General features: G+C 41.4%; 1 protein-coding gene across 5 annotated transcripts in view; it reads right to left on the reverse strand.

Moving 5' to 3' along the window:
- LOC140731911 (protein CASP-like) overlaps positions 1 to 14,740 on the reverse strand; it is a 725,429-nt gene that overhangs the window by 656,141 nt on the left and 54,548 nt on the right. For all 5 annotated transcript variants that reach the window (XM_073053890.1, XM_073053887.1, XM_073053886.1 and 2 more), the window contains exon 2: positions 7,159 to 7,269. In XM_073053890.1, coding sequence (XP_072909991.1) covers positions 7,159 to 7,269 — 111 coding nt within the window. The remainder of the gene's footprint in view (positions 1 to 7,158; positions 7,270 to 14,740) is intronic.

Consider the following 14,740-nt stretch of genomic DNA (forward strand, 5'->3'; position numbering starts at 1 on the left):
GGCAGCCCATTCCACGCACTCACCATTCTGCGCAAAAAAAACTTAACCCTGCCATCTCCTCTGTACTTACTTCCAAGTACCTTAAAACTGTGCCCTCTCGGGATAGCCATTTCAGCCCTGGGAAAAGGCCTCTGACTATCCACACAATCAATGCCTCTCATCATCTTATACACAGGTTAATAAAGAAAACAAAAAGAAAAGGGCCCATTTTAATGAAACAGTCTAATGCACACGTTGGATCTCACAACTTTTTCGTTCATTAGTTCTCTATCGATTTCCCCTGTGTCGTCGACTCCTGACCCCATTCCACGTCCACTCAGTCCTGCAGCCTATGACCTCTTCATTCTGGACTCTTCTTTCTCCATCTTCCACCGAACAAAAGCCCACTCTCGGGCAGACAAGAAAGAAAACCACTTCCCTCATTGGACATCGCACATTCCAAAGCCCCTGTTACCTCTAGTCTTAATTCAAACACACTGCTGCTACAGAGAAACCACTGCATTAGCAGTGAAACCTTTCCCAGGGCATTACCCGTATGTACTTTCTTTGCCCTTCTTTGCTCCAAAGAAAACAAGCTAAGACTATCCAATCTCTCTGCATAACTCAAGTCCTCCAAACAAGTCAACGTTCTGGTGTACCTGCTCTGAACTCTCTCCGGCGGAATTACATTCTTCCAATAGTGTAGCAACCAAAACTGTACTTAAGACTCTAGTGTGGCGGACTTCTGGTAAGATGGCGATTGTTTAGCTGCTCCGAACTTTTGTTCCGTTACTGTCGCTACCTTTGCACTAAATGTCTCCATTTTTTAAACCTTAGTTAGGAATTATTTCGGTATCTCTTACTTGCCTGTGAATATATCTAACTCACAATGTCTAGCAAGAGTTCTAAATCCGGGAGAAAAGAAGCTATGACCCCGTCGGACGAGACTATGGTGGCGCTTGGAAAGCTCCGAGATGAAATCTTAAAGGAATTTAAAACCGCTGGGGACTTCCGCAAGAGTTCTAAACCCGGGGGAAAAGAAGCCATGACCCCATCGGACGAGACGCTGGTTGCGCTTGGAAAGCTCTGAGACGAAATCTTAAAGGAATTTAAAACCGCTGTCAAACAGTTAGAAGACAAACTGGATCGGATCAACGATAAAGTGGACAAACATGTTGAACACTTATCTCGCATCGATTCGACTTCTGAAGATTTAGAAAGTCGTGTTCGATACTTGGAGACTCTCTGTTCCAGCTTAGAGGAAAAATCTAACAAACTTCTTTCCAAAATGGTGGATCTCGAAAATCGTAGCAGACGCTGTAATATCAGAATTCTGGGATTACCAGAGGCGACTGAAAAGGGATCAACCGTGAAGTTTTTCGCCGAGTTTCTCTGTGAGTTATTCGGGAAAGATTTGCTTCCGAAGCCGCCCGAGCTCGAACGGGCACACAGAGTTTACGTTCCCCCCGGAATTCTGGGCTCCCGCCCGTGACCAGTAATCTTGTGTTTCCATCAATACCAGGTAAAACACAGTCTGATCGTAGAGGCGCGTCGCAGGGGGTCGGTTCCCTTCAAGGATACAACCATTCGCTTTGTGGAAGATTTTGCACCCCAGACCTTAAAGATGCGCGCTGAGTTTAAAGGCGCAATGAAAGTGCTTTTTGATCGTGGGTTCAAACCTTCCCTTCGTAACCCTGCTGATCTACGAATCAAGCTTAATACCGGGAAATATAAGTGGTTCAAATCAGCGAAGGAAGCTGAAGCGTTTGTGGCAAGTCTTCCGGCTATCCAGCCATCTTCGGAATCTGATCGGACCTCATAAAATGGTGGATAAGTACTCCTCGTAGTAAAATTACTTTCTCTGGACTCGGAATTCACTTGAATCACTCGGACATTATTCATTGAAACTTTAAGGGCCGTTGACAATCTCTCCCGGGATTTGGTGTGTGTGTAATCTATTTTTATTCTTGTATAACTTTACCTACAGAGTTCTGCAACTAATTCTAACTTGTTTTGGAGGTTCGAAGTCTTTAGTGAAGGCCTCCCTGTTTGTCGGTTCACAGTTCAACTGCTGATTTATTTTTCCTCTGTTTTAAATATTTATTTATTTTATCTTTTTCTTTTCTTCACCCCTTTTTTCTAATCTCTGAATTTTTTTCTCCCTTCTCTGTAAATGGTTGATAAACACTCGTCTTGAATTTATAACTTTCCCCTTCCTCTTTTTTCTTTTTCCTTCTTACCTTTTTTTTTCCCTTTCTCTTATTTTATTCTTCTATAATGTTTCGCAGGTAGGTTAGTTTTGGTTTTCTTCCGATTTTCTCTGTATTAAGTTGTATATTTCTGCAGAAGGTGTTCTAATCTGTAGTTATGTTTTCTAGTGCATAAACTAGTTATTATTTGCTATAATATTTATACAGAAATGTTGTTAATGACACAGATCTGGAAGTTGTATTTGGGTTAATTTTTTTGGTAGAGCTAGCTACTTGTTTTGGTAGCCGTCTAGTTTTGGGTTGTGTGGGTGGGGTGCGTTTTCCAGTTCCAACATCTCTTTATTGCTTAGGACATGTTTTTATATTTTGACCTTACGAATCTATGTTTACATCTCTGCTCCCAGACTGCTATTGTACTGCTTGACTTTTTATATGCCTGCTGCCTTTTATGCATTAGTAATTGATAATGGCTAGTGCACTTAAATTCGTGAGCTGGAATGTAAAGGGACTGAACCAGCCTGTTAAAAGGAGGAAGGTATTCTCACATATCAAACAACTCAAAGCTGACATTGCTTTCCTCCAAGAAACTCATATTCGTTGTTTTGATAACTCCCGGCTTCTGTCAAAGTGGGCGGGTCAGCATTTTCATTCATCCTTTGCCGCTAAAGCTAGGGGAGTTTCCATTCTTATTAATTCAAATATTCCTTTTGAACTCCATAATAAAATATCTGATACAAATGGCCGTTTTATTATTGTTTCTGGTAAACTATATAACACTAAAGTTGCACTAGCAAACCTGTATGCCCCCAACTTTGATGATGTTAACTTTTTTGAATGGTTTTTTTCCTCACTACCAGACTTAAACTCATACTCTCTTATATTGGGTGGTGATTTCAACTGTTGGTTGGATCCTAAACTAGACCGATCGTCCTCTGTTACGAGATCACCTACTAAATCTGCCTTAGCTATTCAATCGGTTCTTAATTCGGATCTAAAGATCCATAAGGTCTGGGGACCTTTTATTGAGTACTTTCATAACCTTCCTCTTGACTAGTGTTTTTTTTTTCTTTTTTTTTCTTTTCGGTCCGTTGCTTTCAGCTCCCATTTTTTTTCTGGTAGTAGGCATTATTATCCTCTGTTGCTAAGTGTATTCACAGTCTGGGAGTTTGACTGTCCTGACTGTCCGGACTTATACTCTTTATACTGTGTGGTGGTTGGTCTGGAGTTGTTGTTGTTTTTTTCTTGTGTTGTGGGGCTTGGGGAGGATGCTAAGCTCACTTGTCTTTAATTTAGGTGCTTTTTTTGTTAAATTCTCTTCCTTTGTAGCATATTGTTATTGTATGCTTAATCTTGCACTGTATTAATGTTCCTCATTGGGATTTGGGGTTTTTAATTTTGTAAAATGTTTTGAAAAACTAATTAAAAAAGTTAAAAAAAAAAAGACTCTAGTGTGGCCTAACTAGACTGGTCAGGTTGCAACACAACATACAAGCTCTTAAGTTCTATGCTCAACCTACAAAGGTAAGCATTTCATATGCGTTCTTCATCACCACATCCACCTGTTAACTTTTCAGGAACCCCTTGGTCTCTGTTCAACATTCCTCATTGCCCTACTCATCTCTGACTTCCCAAAATGCAAAACCTCACACTGCTAACCCATGCTCTACCCAGCTTTCCAAATGACTTATATCCTTGTCTGAAAAAAAAATTACTTTCAATTGCCCTCAATTATAAACCACTTATTTTGAGATGGTAACTCAGATTTTAGCCACCCCACCAGGGGAAATATCATCCTTGTCAAGCCAACTTACCGTAGATTCCGGACTACAGAGCGCACCTGATTTTTAGCCGCTGGCACTAATTTTAGAAATAAAATCATTTTTTTAAATGTAAAGGCCGCACCGGATTTTAGGCCGCACCGGATTTTCGGCCGCAGGTGTCCCACGTTGTAATATGAGATATTTACACAGAAAGATATTACATGTGAGGATTTTTTTAACTTTTAATTAAATCCATATGGTAACAAAAACAAATACATATTGCAAATGCTTTTTTTCGAACCGTGCCCGTACGCGGCTACTTTTAAATATACGTTGCGTATACTTCTTTACTGAACAACATTCCAATATCTCCTAACGACTGGTAAAAAATATATATACTGCAGCCTACCAGGAAAAGTTATTGATACCTTTAACTTAAAAGCAGAGTTCGCTCGGATCCAAAGCCGCTCGCGTAATGCCGCTCCCCCCCTCCTTTCCGTTTCATCGCAAACGGCATTTAAAAGCAGATTTCGCTCAGATCCAAAGCCGCTCGCGGAATCCGCTCCCCCCCTCCTTTCCGTTTCATCGCAAACGGCATTTAAAAGCAGATTTCGCTCAGATCCAAAGCCGCTCCGCCGCTCGACCCCCTCCTTTCCGTTTCATCGCAAACGGCATTTTCCCACAAGACGCCGCGAAACCGGGTGTGTCGTCATAGCATCCCGCGATGTAGTACAGAAAACAAATATAGTTTAAACTAAGAGGGTAGGTAGCACAATGCTTCGAGTGTTTTCCATGTTGATGAGGGTGAGTACAAATGACTGATTTACAATAATTTAATTGTGAAAGTGCGCTTGATTTATCGTACAATTTCATTGGACCTCTGTGAACTACTCATCAATTTTATTGGTCTACTGTTACGAGGCAAAATGTTTACGAGGCGGCATGAAAAAAACCTTGCATTAGCCGCATCGGATTATTGGCCGCAAAGTTCAAAGCTGTTCAAAATGTGGGAAAAAAGTAGCGGCTTAAAATCCGGAATCTACGGTAATTATTTTTTATGTTTCAATAAGGTCATCTTGCATTCTGTACTTTAAAGTACAGGTTTCATCTATTCTGTTAATTCTCATATTACAAATACAATATTTCCTAGAATCAATCTGAGGTTTAATACACTCCCTTCTAATCCACTTATGTATTGCCTTGTGAGACTGATCTCACACACAAATTCCAGCTGCAACCTTACTATCTACATATTTGGAAAAAGATACCTTTGTTCAAATTCAAATCTTCTTGCAATAAAGACCCATAAAATAACTATCTTTCTTGAATAAAGGTGTAACTATTTTAAAAAACACAAAAAAAAGTGAAGCATTCCCGAATCAATGCAACATAATAAATACAGTCAACTCTACATCATCAGTGGGATTTGCCTCTACTGATATTAATTGTTTTAAGACTGTCTTGGTTACCCACTATTTCTTGCATGATTTAGAGTTGAAGTCAGAAGTTCACATACACCTTAGCAAAATACATTTAAACTCAGTTTTTCACAATTCATGACATTTAATCCGAGAAAACATTCCCTGTTTTAGGTCAGTTAGGATCACAACTTTATTTTAAGAATGTGAAATGTCAGAATAATAATAGAGAGAATGATTTCTTTCAGCTTTTATTTCTTTCATCACATTTCCAGTGGGTTAGAAGTTTACATACACTTTTGTTAGTATTTGGTAGCATTGCCTTTAAATTGTTTAACTTGGGTCAAACATTGTGGGTAGCCTTCCACAAGCTTCTCACGATAAGTTGCTGGAATTTTGTTCCATTCCTTCAGACAGAACTGCTGTAACTGAGTCAGGTTTGTAGGCCTCCTTGCTCGCACACGCTTTTTCAGTTCTGCCCACAAATGTTCTATCCGATTGAGGTCAGGGCTTTGTGATGGCCACTCCAATACCTTGACTTTGTTGTCCTTAAGCAATTTTGCCACAACTTTGCAGATATGCTTGTGGTCACTGTCCATTTGGAAGACCCATTTGCAACCAAGCTTTAACTTCCTGGCTGATGTCTTGAGACGTTGCTTCAATATATCCACATAATTTTCCTTACTCATGATGCCATCTATTTTGTGAAGTGCACCAGTCCCTCCTGCAGCAAAGCACCCCCACAACATGATGCTGTCACCCCCCATGCTTCACGGTTGGGATGGTGTTCTTCGGCTTGCAAGCCTCACCCTTTTTCCTCCTAACATAACAATGGTCATTATGGCCAAACAGTTAAATTTTTGTTTCATCAGACCAGAGGACATTTCTCCAGAAAGTAAGATCTTTGTCCCCATGTGCACCTGCAAACTGTAGTCTGGCTTCTTATGGCGGTTTTGGAGCAGTGGCTTTTTCCTTGCTGAGCAGCCTTTCAGGCTATGTCAATATAGGACTCGTTTTTTTCAGTGGATATAGATACTTTTCTGTCTGTTTCCTCCAGCATCTTCACAAGGGCCTTTGCTGTTGTTCTGGGATTGATTTGCACTTTTCGCACCAAAGTACGTTCACCTCTAGGAGACAGAATGCCTCTCCTTCCTGAGCGGTATGACGGCTGCGTGGTCCCATGGTGTTTATACTTGCGTACTATTGTTTGTACAGATGAACGTGGTGCCTTCAGGCGTTTGGAAATTGCTCCCAAGGATGAACGAGACTTGTGGAGGTCCACAATTTTCTTTTCTGCGGTCTTGGCTGATTTCGTTTGTAAACTTCTGACCCACTGGAACTGTGATATAGTCAATTAAAAGTGAAATAATCTGTAAACAATTGTTGGAAAAATTACTGGTGTCATGCACAAAGTAGATGTCCTCAACGTCTTGCCAAAACTATAGTTTGCTAATATGAAATTTGTGGAGTGGTTAAACAATGAGTTTTAATTACTTCAACCTAAGTGTATGTAAACTTCTGACTTCAACTGTATGTATTGCACTGTATACATAGGAACAAAACTTTTATTTGGTATCACCACAATTTGTTTATAATCCAATTGCATTTCTGACCTCAGTTTCTAAGATAATTTCACTAAATCTGTATATTTCTTACTTCTTTATGCTCATATTGAACACTTCCATGAGAAGAGGAAAGAAGGAATTCAACTTCCAAAAGCAAGAAATCACTTTACAGTTTGTTCATAATTGTGCCCCCTGGCTGAAGAATAAACTGCATTACTTTACCCACCTCTGGTGTGCTCTTCTTAAATTCACGACTTTCATCAATAAGTCTTTTTCTGGACTGTTCACTCTCATCCTGTCGATTGGCCAATACTGTAGCAGTAGCATCAAGTTCTCTCTGTTGAAAGGAAAGCATAAAAAGTCAGAGGAAGAAACAAATACTAACAAAAAATCTCCTGGAAAAACAATGGAAAAAAAATTAGGCTGCTACTAAATTATACAGAATGTGAATCTAGATTCATCCTGAAAATTAACTCTGGTTGACAGTAATAAAATAAATCTCATTTGCAACTGTTTCTCTTCCTTAATACAAGTTGGACAGTACACTACAATTCAAGTTATTCATACAGAAAGATTACTTAAATGGTTTTGATTGAATATCATCCACTGAACCACACACAAACACAAAGTGGGTCTAATGTTAGGAACTGCCACTTATCCCATGGCTATAACAACCTATGAAATTATAGAACCAAAGACCAGCTTCATCATTACCAAGAGAAATTATGTATCAATGGGAAAATAATAGAAATGCCTTTGAATAACAAAATCATCAAACAAAATGAAATATATCCAGTCAGTCAGCTGGTCTTATTACATCTAATGTATATTACACTTTATAAATATTCATCACAAAATATTCTAAATTATTGAGATAAGCAGATAAATTACTGTACTAAATTACTTGCTGACAATAGCAATATAAATAAGCAAGAAAGATCTCTGTTAAAAATACATCACTCTTTTCAATAAATTACTTGATCGTGCAAACAAGAGACAAGAAAAATAACCTAATGTACTGGAACAGTTAAATACATTTATTCTACTGAATTTTCCAAATACCTTTACTGTCACGTGACAATGCACTACAAATATATTTGCTTTAAAGGTATGGTATAGTTGAAGTTCAGCAGATGACACAAAACAAAAATTAAAAATAACTTAATGAGGAAACTAGCCCAGAAGAATAGGAATTAGGCTATTCAGCCCATCAAATCCGCTTCACCATTCAATCACAGCTGATATATTTACCCTCACAACCCCATTCTTCTGCCTTCTCCCCAAAACCTTTGACACTTTTACTAATTAGACCATAAGACATATGAGCAGAATTTGGCCATTTGGCCCACTGCGTCTGCTCCACCAACCATGGCTGATCCTTTTTTCCCCTTCTCAACCTCACTCCCCAGTCTTCCCCCCGTAAGCTTTGATACCATGTCCAATCAAGAACCTACCAAGCTCTGCCTTAAATACACCAAACAACCTGGCCTCCACAGCTGCCTGTGGCAACAAATTCCATAAATTTACCACCCAGAAGAAACCTCTCTACATTTCTGTTTTAAATGGACGCACCTCTATCCTTTGGCTGTGCCCTCTTGTCCTAGGCTCCTTCACCATGGGAAACATTCTTTCCACATCTACTCTGAATAGGCCTTTCAACATACAAAAGGTTTCAATGAGATTCCCCCTTCATCCTTCTAAATTCCAGCGAGTACAGACCCAGAGCTACCAACCATTCCTCGTATGGCAATTCTTTCATTCCCAGAATCATTCTTGTGAAACTCCTTTGAACCCTCTCCAATGTGAGCACATCTTTTCTTAGATGAGGTACCCAAAACTGTTCACAATACTCAGGTGAGGCTTGGGGGGGGGGGGGGGGGTCCATTACTAGAAGTTCAAGAAATTGATGCAACACCTGATATTCTGTCTGGGTAGCCTCTAACCTGAACATTTATTTCTCAAACTTCCAGTAATTGCCACCCCACCCGCCCTTTCCTTCAACTGTCCCCAATCCCTTTTCCCTTCCTCATCATATCTCCTTGGCTGCCCATCACCTCCCTTTGGTGCTCCTCCCCCATTTTCTTTCATGACCTTCTATCCTCATCTATCAGACTTCCCCTTCTCTAGCTCTGTATCTCTTTCACCAATCAACTTCCCAGCTTTTTACCTCATCTCTAGCCCACTCCCAGTTTCACCTATCACCTCATGTTTCTCTCTCCCTCCTCCTCCCACCTTTTAAATATACTCATCTTTTTTTCTCCAGTCCTGCTGGAGGGTCTCAGCTCAAAACACCAACTGTACTTTTTTCCCCATAGAGGCTACCTGGCCTGCTGAGTTCCACCAGCATTTTGTGTGAACAATTACAAATGGTTTCTGTTAAAAAACTGCAGATACTGGAATCAGATTTAAATCAATAAATTTTGTACAATTTGCAGTGTCTGTAGAAAGAGGAACACGGTTAATGTTTCTGAAGAAGATCCTTGAGAACAAAAAAGTGAAGTTCACAGCCAGTACCAAATTGCAGAAATGATAGAGTACAAATGGATAAGTCAAAAGGAATATTGTAAGAAGAGAAGGCCAGTAATTACAATGTTTACAGAGCCATATGGTTATTAGGTTAGTCGAGTGCGTTTCAAAGAGGAAAATCAAAAAATGGGACGTTAAAGCTGAAAAATTATGAAGCAGAAGGTTGAGCAGCAATGCAGTAAGACAAGATGGCAATAACCCTCTGGAGGAGCTCAGCATCTCTGGGGGTGGGGGAACAAATTGATGGCTCAAATCAAAAACCTGCATTTGGAGAAGGGATTGAGTGTGGAGAGGGAAGACAGTATAAAGAGGACAGGATGAGAAGGCAGAGGTAGGAGATGAGGAGAGGTGGCATTGGGATACATGATAGAAGGAGAGAGACCAAGGAAGTTGGAGCCAGGAAGGGGTTGGGATGGTGAAGGTGGAGACAGCTGTTGATAACAGTTACTAAGTGGGAACACAAAAGATACCCAGGCAGCAATCCAATAAGTAAAGAAGATAATAATGAAAAATTAGGAGGGACATGAAAGGCAGATGCAACCAGGAAACACCCGATGGAGGATGGGGAAAGGCCAGGTGGATGAACTATGTGGACAGTAGATGGATGAAATTAGAAAAAAAGGAGATGGGTGTCAAAGGGAACAAAAATAGGGGAAATGGAGGACAGTGGGGAAATATGTGGGGGTGGGGGGGGAGGAAGGACAAGATGAGGGTTACCTGGAATTGGAAAATTCAATGTTCATACCATTGAACACCACTTTATTGTTCCTGTTTTGCACTTTCTTTTTGGAGCTTAAAGTACTTTTTCCTGCCAATATTTCCTGCTGCCACAAAACAATAAATAAACAATAAATTTCACAACATACATCAATAATAATAAACCTGATTCTGATTCGCTAGGTTGTAGTCTACCCAGGTGGAATATCAGGTCCTATTCCGTAAATGTGCATTTAGCTTCACCCTGGGCAGACTGCCATCTAACTGCCCAAACAGGTACAGAGAGATGGTGATCTCTGTGATCTTCAATCACCCCTGGAGTTTCTAGACCAGTGGTCAACAACCCGTCGATCGCAATCGACTGGTCGATCTTTGAGACTTTCCCATTAGATCCCGAAATAAAAATGGAAAATAAATACACAAATACTGTTGAGAGATTGTTTCCCGGTTGCGGGGTTTTAGTTCCGTTCTTTCTGTCCAGTGCGCGTGCGTGTAGCTCCCCGCCACGCACTACAGTGTACTTCAGTGGTCCCCAACCACCAGGCTGCAAGGAAACAATACGAGTCAGCTGCAGCCTTCCCCATTCCCTGTCACGCCCACTGTTGAACTTGAACGCACGCGAAGTCATTACCCACGTGAGGTCATCAGTCGCCTAAACGCAGTGACACCCTCACGCTAGGGATCACTGGTTGGCCTCGGGTAACTGGCCACTTAGTGCGGCCGGCAGTAAGTGCTATTGCTACTGGCCTGGAGCGCGGAAAGATGGGCGCTGGCTCTGAACCTGTTCACCACACCAAATGTTCATGGGGAACCCAATGCTAAAATATTCGCAGATGACCTAATTCGGGCTCAGGGTTTCGTAAGTAGCAGAGTAGCAGGGTAGCTACTTCGCTGCAATCTACTGAAAGTTATCCCTCGAGACAAGCTTTTGTCGGCCGATAGATCCTACAAGGGGGGCTCTCCGGACTGCGACCGCCGCGGCCCCGATACGGGAACAGCAGCACCTGGCCAAGGCGTCTGGCAGCAGGTGGGAGGCTGTCTAATGAGGCAATGAAGCCTCAAAACTGCTTCGGTACCCTGAGTCCAAGCACCTTGCGCTTAAAGACAAACCCGTTGAGTTTTTTCCAGCAGAAAAAAACGTGAGCAAGCAGGACAGAAGCTAAGTGCCGAGAGCAGCGAAAACTAAATTGCGGAATAGGTTGGACATAAGGAAACTGCTTCGAGTATCGCTGTATTCCGGATGTGTATAACACTTCCCACCCCCACCCCCACCCACCCCGTCAGCTGGTCCACAAGAATATTGCCAATATTAAACCAATCTGCAGTGCAAAAAAAAGGGTGATGACCACTGGTGTTCATGCATTATTTCTACTTCCAGGTTGTGCGGTTTTACTTCCGGTCTTTTCTGCCCCAGTGCGCATGCGTGTAACTAATCGATTTGGAATCGATCTTGCTTTTCACTAAGGCCGAGGTAGGGGATCTTGGGCTTCAAAAGGTTGGTGATCACTATTCTAGACAGTAAAGGCACCTATATCAGACAATTCACACAAAATGCTGGTGGATCACAGCAGGCCAGGCAGCATTTATAAGGAGAAGCACTGTCGACATTTCGGGCCGAGACCCTTCGTCAGGACAGACGATTGTTTATTGACAATAGCTCTGCCTTCATTACTAAAATTTCAAGCAAACTCAATTGCAAATTCTTGTACCCGAGACTCAAATCTCCCTTTGCACTGGATCTTTGACTACCTAACCAAAGAAGAAAACTCTGTTGTACTTTGGGAGGAGAAATCAGAGTCGTATTTACATGGTAAGGAATTGAAATATGTGGTAGAACAGAGGTACCTGGGAATACAAATCCGAAACACTTTGACAGTGGTGTCACAGGTAGATAAGAGTCATAAAGAAAGCTTTTGCAACATTGGACAGCTTTTTGGCTTTTAGCAGGCTGAGTTGTGAACTCAGCCAGCTCCATCATGTACACATTATTAGACCTGTTGGGAGTGGTCTAAACTAATATGGTAGGGGGATGGGAATGGGTATGATAGAGCTAAGGATGACTCTCAGAAGATGGATGTAAAGACAAGCCAATGACTGGGTACAAATGCAGACATAGCAAAGAGTTAGATTATACCACAAAGGCAAAATTCAGAACAGCAAAGAAGGTCTGAAGGTGCTGTATTCAAATACACATAGGGTTCGAAATAAGGTGGAGGAACTCATGACACAATTAAAGATTGCTCGGTATAAAAGTGTGGGCATCACTGAGTCATGGATGACAGAAGGCCATAACTGGCAGCTTAACGTCAAAGGATATACTTTGTATCAAAAGGAAAGGCAGGAAGGCATAGGAGGTGGTGTGGTTCTGTTGGTAAAAGATAGAATTACATCTTTAGAAAGATGTGCCATAGGTCAGAAAACGTTGGATCTTTGTGGGTGGTGTTAAGAACCTGCAAGGGTAAAAAAAACATAATGGGTATCAATGATTGGCCTCCAAATAGTAGACAAAGTGTGGGGCTGTGATTGAAAAGGGAGCTGGGAAAGGCATAAAATAAGGATTATGACACAATTGTTACGGGGAACTTCAAAATGTATGAGGATTGGTAAAATCAGGTTGGTGGCAGATCACAAGAAAGGGAATTTGTTGAACACCTATGAAATTGCTTTTTAGAGCAGCTTGTGCTTGAGCCTACTAGGGGAAAGGTTATCTTAGGGTGTTGTGTAATAACCTAGATCTTCTTATGGAGCTTAACAGAAAGGAATTCTTAGGAGCCAGTGATCATATGATTAAATTCATACTGCAATTTGAGAAGGTGAAACATAAGTCACATGTTTCAGTATTGCAATGGAATAAAGGGAATTACAGAGGCATGAGAGAGCAGCTTGCCCAGGTAAATGGGAAGATCCTGGCAGAACAGAGGTTTCTGGGAATAGTTCACAAGGTGCAGGAAAGACATGTTCCACATGGCAGGACTAGGCAACCGTGACTGCAAAAAAAAGCCAAGGAAAGCCATACAAGGTAGCAAAAGTGAAAAGGAATGATTGGGAAGCCTTTAAAATCCTTCAAAAGACAACCAAAAAGCCATTAGAAGGGAAAAGAATGACTATGAGGGCAAACTAGCCAATAGTATAAAGTAGGATGCCAAAAGTTTTTTCCAGTTATATAAAGAGTAAAAGGGAGGTGAGAGTTGATATGGGGCCACTGGAAATGTAGGCAGTAATGGGGGACAAAGAAATGGCAAATGAACTTAATGGGTACTTTGCATCTGTCTTCACTGTGCCAGGGAGCAGGAGTGAGCACCATTGCTATTACATTTTGGAGAGGGAGGGGGAGCAGCCAGATGTCTTGGTTCATAGTGGTACCAATGACATAGGAAGGAAAAGCAATGAGGTCCTGAAAAGAGAATTTAGAAAGCTAGGTAGAAAGCTGAGAAGCAGGACCTCCCGGGTTGTAATTTCTGGATTGCTGCCTGTGCCACTGGCCAGCGACGGTAGAAACAGGATTTGGCAGATAAATGCATGGCTAAGAAGCTGGTGGAGGGGGCAGGACTTCAGGTTCTTGGATCATTGGGATCTCTTCTGGGGGAGGTATGACCTGTTCAAAAGTGATGGGTTGCTCCTGAACCTGAGAGGGACCAATATTCTCACAGACAGGTTTGTTAGAGCTGTTGGAGAGGGTTTAAAGTAATTTGGCTGGGGGGGGGGGGGGGGGGGGTTGGGAACCGGAGTGAAGGGATTCAGGATAGGACAGATGGTAAAAAACTAAAGATAGTGTACAGTCAGACTGGCAGCCAACAGGCTGAGTATCAAAACATTAGGGATGCAGAATCAGAAAAGTTAGCAAATACAGTACTCAGTGTTGTATCTAAAAGTGCGTAGTATAAGAAATTAAGTGGATGATCTTGTTACACTATTACAGATTGCCAGGTATGATGTTGTGGCCATCACTGAATTGTGGCTAAAGGATGGTTGTAGTTGGGAGCTGAATGTCCAAGGTTACACGTTATATTGGAGGGATAGGAAGGTAGGCAGAGGGGGTGGGGTGGCTCTCCTGGTAAAGAATGGCATCAAATCAGTAGAAAGATGTGAGGTAGGATCGGAAGATGTTTATTCCTTGTAGGTCAAGTTAAGAAACTGCAAGGGTAAGAGGACATTGATGGCAGTTATATACAGCACAGATTACAAAAGGAAATAGATAAGGCATGTCAAAAGGCCAATGTTATGGTAGTCATGGGCAATTTTAACATGCAGGTCGATTGGAAATAACCAGGTTGTTTATGGATCTCAAGAGAGTGAGTGTTAAATGCCTAAGAGATTACTTTTTAAGAGCAGTTTGTTGTTGAGCCTTTTAGGGGATCAGCTACACTGGATTGAGTGTATTGTAATGAACCAGATGCGATTAGGGAGCTTAAGGTAAAAGAACCCTTAGGAACCAGTGATCACAATATGATGGTGTTCAACTTGAAATTTGCTAGGAAGAAAGTAAAGTCTGATGTTTGACAAGGTGCCACACATAAGGCTACTTATCAAGTTAAGAACCCATGGTATTACAGGAAAGTTACTAG

Source organism: Hemitrygon akajei, chromosome 8 (genome assembly GCF_048418815.1).
Source record: "Hemitrygon akajei chromosome 8, sHemAka1.3, whole genome shotgun sequence".
Classification (NCBI taxonomy): Eukaryota; Metazoa; Chordata; class Chondrichthyes; order Myliobatiformes; family Dasyatidae; genus Hemitrygon; species Hemitrygon akajei.